This window comes from Poecilia reticulata, chromosome 19, assembly GCF_904066995.2.
Source record: "Poecilia reticulata chromosome 19, P_reticulata-male-v2, whole genome shotgun sequence".
NCBI classification, from domain to species: Eukaryota; Metazoa; Chordata; class Actinopteri; order Cyprinodontiformes; family Poeciliidae; genus Poecilia; species Poecilia reticulata.
The window spans coordinates 3,979,947-3,986,462 of record NC_088848.1 but is presented as its reverse complement, the minus strand read 5'-3'; the positions used below and the strand labels follow the sequence as shown (position 1 = coordinate 3,986,462).

Genomic DNA, 6,516 nt, shown 5'->3' with positions numbered 1-6,516 from the left:
GATAAGGTATGCTATAAATTCTTGAGGTGAGGCATTTGAGTTTTGTGTCAGGTCTTACTTACATTTTTGGATATAAAATTTCCCAAATAGAATTATTAGTATTAATTTTTAATTAAAAGAGTTTTGCTCAAGTCTTTCTATACCACTAGATTTGACTAGCTAAAGGTTATTTATTTTTCTTTCTAAACATTGTTAGCTGTTAAAGCTTAGCTAGAAAAAATAAAGTATTACTCAGTGAATTAAGTGTATGTGATGCAGAGGTTATCACAGGATGCCGTTCTATCTGAGATCATTACTCAAATGCAGAGACATGTGAATACTTTGTGAGTCTCTCTCCACTAATAGACAGCTGTACTCAGGCAGTCCCAGGGCATCAGGGGCACAGAAAGGGGGCTGGTCCATTCATGGGACACGGTTTTAGGTAAGAGACCCTCTCAGAACTGCACAGTCTCACAGCTAAGTTTACCACCAGCAAAGACACACAAGTCCCTTTCTGGTTCTAACCTGTACTGGTGCCTGTCTGACAACCGCACTGCTGCTTTAAAGCAACATTTTGTGTTTATTCACAGTTTTACTTGAGGATATTTTTATTTTTGAGGGAGAAAAGACTTATAGCTCACCATGCAGTCGTGTGCCAGGTGCGGGTTTGTGGTCTACCCAGCAGAAAAGATCAACTGCATTGACCAGGTAATGTAAATTTGACTAAAATGTGTATGATTTCATGTTGGCTTTAAAAAAAAATTAAAAATAAAATAATAATTACAATAATAATAATAATAATTGATGAGCTATGACCATGAACCTTTCAAATTGAACCAGCAATGTTTAAATAATGTGGTTAATGTTAGCTATAACTATTATATATTTCTCATGAAAAACTCAGTATTATATATTTAGGAAGTTTCAGCTTATTATGCACTAGTTACCAAATGGGGATTGATGTGGAATGTAGCACCTGCCTGTTATCTTAATGTAAACATAATCTGTTTTTTTTTCTGAAATTAAATTAATCCAACAACATGCCATGAATTTCAGCATCTCTTATTCATTTAACAAAGAGTTGATCAAAATTTTAAAAAGTATATTTGTGAAAAATTAAGTGCAACCCCCAAAGAACACACATACAAAAAAAACCATAAAACATGTAACAATTCAAATTATTACAGTGGCTGCAAGACAAAAAAAATGTTTTGATGGGTTTACTGACTTATTTTAAAGTGTAAGCTTTGTTTTTTCAATTAAAACATTTTTAGCAGAATTTTGGAATTTTATAAAATAGAGCTGTATTTTTTTATTTATTTATTTTTTACAAAAATGCCACTAATATAAAATACTGTTGGAATAGTATTTAGCAAGAAAACAAACTGGAGGTACATTTTGCTTTTAGCCCGCTTTTTCTGGTTTATGCTAGCTACTTAGTAGCTAAAAGGCTAATTGTAACTTTAGTAATCAAACTTAAAGATTATTAAAATCAAAACAAAGAAATGACAAAAATAATGAAATAAAGCAGAAAAAAGTTAACCATTTATTGCTCGCTTGTATTTTTTTTCTTTTCTTTTTTTGTGTCAGTGTTAAATAGAGCTAGCAGTAGCTTCCATTTAGCATTTAGAAGACTGATTTTAGCTCGCATGAACAAATTGATTCTCTAATGTAAAAAATTTAATAAAAAATCCAAAACAAATCCCTAACATTATCATAGTATACTTTTCACTTTACTGTTTCACATTCATCAGGCTCTTGTCCAGTTCAAAATGGCGGGCTGAGGAACGATAGGCCTTCTAGTTTCTTAGCTAACTCAACAAACAGGGTAATTATTTTTGTTCAAAAGGACCCAAATCCAGAATTTGAGATGTTGAAATAATATGTTTGTACATTTAGTTGGAAAAACATTTAAATGTAACAGGAACACTTAGCAAAGAAGACATTGTTCTTGGAGGGAATTATTAAGAGTGTTTGTGTTTTTATTTAAACCAGAACGTGTCGCCGACGACACGGCCAAATTTGCAGCACCGTAATTCCGCCGCACTTGGCGCTATCTGAAAAATTCCAATGGTTTCTGAAAGGGGAGACATTGCACTTTCTAGCCAATATCGGGTTATTACGGTAATTTCACAGCTGCAGAGAGTGAAATTAATTCGGGGGGCACTTGTTTAATAGACGGTAAATTGCGAAAATAACTTGCTGGATATTGAAAGATCCAGTTGTTATGGATAAATGTATCTCACAGGACATTTAAAGAACTACTTACAATTAAAATAAGGAAGAAATATATAGGCAGACATTTGAAATTTAGGTGTTAAAGGGTACCAAGACTGATAATGGATGTTCTCTGTTTTTTGACCATCTTTCAGATTATGCATCTGTTTTGAACCAGTTTTTTCACTGAATTGACAAAATTATGTGATTTGTTTCTTCTTTTGTCAGAACTGGCACAAAGCGTGTTTTCATTGCGATGTCTGCAAAATGGTTCTCACCCCTAATAACTTTGTCAGCCACAAGAAGAGGCCATATTGCTCTGTGTAAGCGTTACTCCACTCAAATCAAGAAATTACTCTATTATGTGAAAATATGAGTCTGTTTCTTAAAGCAGTTTAAAGTTTTAACATGTCAGGAAAATAAATTGGATCTAACTTGTACTTTTTCTCCTCTGCACCACTTTACATCTCATGCTTTCCAGGCACAATCCGAGAAATAACACGTTCACAAGTGTTTATGAGACTCCCATCAACATCAACGCAAAGAAGCAAAGCAAGGCGACCAGTGAGGTACACGATGACATCATCGTGCGGCACACATTCAATTCATGAAGCTCTGACCTTTTCCTGTCTCAGTATTTATTGTTGACAGGTGACATAAGCCATCATGCAATGCTACAAGCAAAATATTTGATAGGATTAGTCATGACGAGGTCACGGAAGAGGATTAGTGCCTCTAGAGATTATAAAATAAAAAGAATTCAGATTTTTTCCTCAGAATTTTTATTTTAATTTCAAAATCTGACTCAATCTTAGAAGATTAAAGTCAGAATCCTGATTTTTTTTTTTTTTAATCCAAATTTTGATCTAAAAACACCAGGATTCTGAGAAAACAATCGGAATTCTGAGATCAAAGTCAGAATTCTGAAAAAAAGTCAGAATTCCGAGATCAAAGTCAGAATTCTGAAAAAAAAGTCAGAATTCTGCAAAAGTCAGGATTCTAAGATTAAAGTCAGAATTCTGAAAAAAAGGCAGAATTCTGAGATCAAAGCCAGAATTTTATATTTTTAGTTGTCCTAATCCTCTTCTGTGACTTTATTATGTAAAGGAACTACCTTTACATAACAATCTAATCAAAACAGACTGTTTATATTTTTTCCCTTGATAATGAAGTTTCAAAACAAAATATGTTGAATTTTAAAAAATGTCAAATTCACATACATTTCAAGATTCTCTTAAATTCAAATTCTAACATAAAAAAAAGCTAGCAACCTGATCTCAAACGTGTATATTCCTTACTGTATGATCAAAAATGGATGGACAGGATAACGGCGGTGTTCTAGGTGACAGCAGGGGTTTGAAATGAAAAGCGTGCCTACAGTTATTTCTGTATCTCTGACAGAGGCGAGACTACCCTTCACTCGGCGTGAGCCACTTTATGCTTCAGGTGGCTAAAAATATGCATGAGGAAAAACAGCCTCTCATCTCTGCCTTTCCTCTGCAAGGCCACCTGTTTCTGTCTGTCTGCGTCTAAAGCTTTAAGCAGACCTCTCATGTTTATATTTGCAGCGGACATGCAAGCTTCTTAGCTGTTGCTGCAAGCTAGCAGCGAGATGTGGGACTTAGCATGTTGATACACACATACACCCATTTATATATATATCAGAGCTGACATCAGACTATGCTAATGAACCCTCTATCTATTCTGAATAAAGTAAATATGTCTATTTTCCTCTTTAAATAGATGTACAAATTTACGTAGAGTGAAATAGACTTCAGTAGCATTAGCATTAGCATTTCCCTTACATAGTGATAAGAGCAGTTGACTCCCTTATCCTTTGCAATACTGCAGTTCTAATATTAGTTTAGGACATGTTTACTGCTAAAGGATAAATATCAAACACGGCAGGATAAGGGTTTTATTCTGGATCTTTCATGAAAGCTCCTCTTTCATCTTGATTGGAAAACATCGCAGCTATTAATAATAATAGCACACTTCTGCTATATTTTTATCGTGAGCTCAGGTTCTCTTGACATTATAATAGAGGCACCACTGGTAAGGACGTGTAAAGTTTTATAATGTCATATTTTGTCTTTTCCAAAAGATAAATTCAACCAATTAAACTTTTACACGTTTTCATATTGTAAAGACAAACTTTAATGCATTTTTATTGGGACTTTATATGGTAGACCAACTTTGAGTATAAATATATCTTTTCAAAGCTTTTTAAAGGTGTGGTTTACATTTGTATTCAGCCATCTTGAGTTGATAGTTTATAAAAATATACATTTGGAATATCTCTTTACCAGATTTCTACAGCTAATCTGAAATCTTTGCAAGTTTTTCGAAAACAGCAGATATGAACATATTTTTAAAAATTATACCACTGATTCTCAATTGAATTTAGGTATGTATTTTGACTGGATCATTCCAATACATTAAGATACTTTGATATAAAGCATTGTGTTTCGAGTTTAGTTTAATTTAAAGTTTATTTTAGTTTAGTTTTTCACATCCTCTGTTTGTTTCTGTTTGTATAATTATCCCCATTATTCTCTCCTGTGGTAAAGATTATTCTTCCTGGGGTCCACTCCACACAAACATCACAATAAAATCATACTTTTACGAAAAAATGCATAATGAAAAACATTGAGACACAAACAAAACCAAAACTCAGAATTCAAATCAACCAACTCAGAAATTTTAACAGACATTACAAAAAGGCAACATGAACAAAAACAAAATTAAAACACAAAATTTCAGCTATTTAAAAGATAGATTAAAACAAACAGGTTTTCTAACAGATCTTTGTCCAGTATTGGTCTTCCAATCTTCCAATCAACTTTGAAAAACAGCATCCCCACAGCATGACGCAGCCACCACCATGGATCAGTACAAGTTTTACTATCATACTTTTGTTCTACTCTATTTTGTATCAAATTTTTATGTTTTTTCATGACATAAAATAAAATTTTAATGGTAGAAAGTTTAATTTTTAATGATATTTTAGTATGATGCCATGCTACTGCAATAACATTTAACACTTTTTACACTTCCTTACCAGCGGTTCCCACAATTATCATCCAGATAATATTGCTGTTCACTGGAAGCTTCCAGCTATTGACAGGAATGCTGTGTCTCGTGTTTTTAAATGTTTGCTTGCCTTGGCTTAACGTTTGTTGTTCGTGTGCCACTTGTAGCTGAAGTATCGCGAAGATGGCGATCTCTTTATGTCCAGCTTCCACAGTGACACGAGATCCATGGAGAAGGCTCGCCTAGCCAGTCAGGTGGTCAGCCAGGTGAGCTCATCAGAGAGCAACTGGCCCATACATCCAAGCTAAAGGGTCTTCTAAAAACAAGCTGAATGATTATTTATGTAAATAAAACTTAAAACTGTTTTTTTAAAGTCATGGTGTTGGGTGTTGGTAGGGTTGTTGGTTTTTTTCCAAGTTATTCTAAGTGTTGTGTCAAGTGTTGTGCCAATAAAAATGTTAAAAAATAAATTGTAGTCCCATAGAGGACATAGTATTTTAAGCTTTTTAGACGTGGTAGAGAACATCCTTTTTAGATTTAACACAAAAACAGCTTTCATAATATAAAATTGAGGGAACCAGGTATGGTTGATCAGAGATTCATTGCCATCCCGTTTAGGAAGATGCTGAAGTTGCAATATTACAAATAAAAAGAAAAGTATCAAACTATTTTTGATATTTTAAACAGGCTTTCCAGTCCCAATCTGAGTTCTCACAGCAACAACAGACCTGGTCTTCAGGGATGGTGACCAACCAGGAGATTGTGACAATGTCCCAGGCACAGAAAACCATCAGTGATGTAAGTCTTTACAGCTATTTACCTTTAAATAAACATGAAATTATAGATAATTTAAATAGCCAGCGCTTCATTTTGTGTTATTTTAGGTAAAATATAAAGAAGAATATGAAGAATCTAAAGGAAAAGGCAGCTTCCCTGCAATGATAACACCGGGTTACCAAGCTGTAAAAAATGCCAATTCTTTGGCCAGTAGTGTAAGTTAAAATTACCTATTTTTGTAGAACAGAACGGAAATCCAACATGGTAAAATAATCTGATGCTTTTCTTTGTTTTCTAGGTGGAATATAAAAAGGGGCATGAAGAAAGAGTCTCAAAGTACACAACATTTGTTGATCCTCCAGAGGTGCTTCTGGCCAAGAAACAGGCACAGATTGTTAGCGATGTAAGATGCTAATTGACCTTTTTTTTTTTTTTTTTTTTTTACTGCTTTAACTATTTTACATTCAGGCAGATCAGTCAAATAAAACCAAAACACTTTTGCATTTCCAT

General features: G+C 33.8%; 1 protein-coding gene across 3 annotated transcripts in view; it reads left to right on the top strand.

Annotated features, from left to right (window-relative positions):
• The first annotated feature begins 428 nt into the window (after positions 1-428).
• Positions 429-6,516, top strand: part of nrap (nebulin-related anchoring protein) — a 29,968-nt gene continuing 23,880 nt past the window's right edge. The window contains exons 1-7 of one of the 3 annotated variants that reach the window (XM_017310901.2): positions 429-687; positions 2,425-2,519; positions 2,678-2,765; positions 5,397-5,495; positions 5,917-6,027; positions 6,114-6,221; positions 6,305-6,409. In XM_017310901.2, the coding sequence (XP_017166390.2) occupies positions 622-687; positions 2,425-2,519; positions 2,678-2,765; positions 5,397-5,495; positions 5,917-6,027; positions 6,114-6,221; positions 6,305-6,409 (672 nt within the window). In that variant the 5' untranslated portion in view covers positions 429-621. The remainder of the gene's footprint in view (positions 688-2,424; positions 2,520-2,677; positions 2,766-5,396; positions 5,496-5,916; positions 6,028-6,113; positions 6,222-6,304; positions 6,410-6,516) is intronic. The other 2 variants (XM_008436675.3, XM_017310900.2) reach the window with 2 other exon arrangements.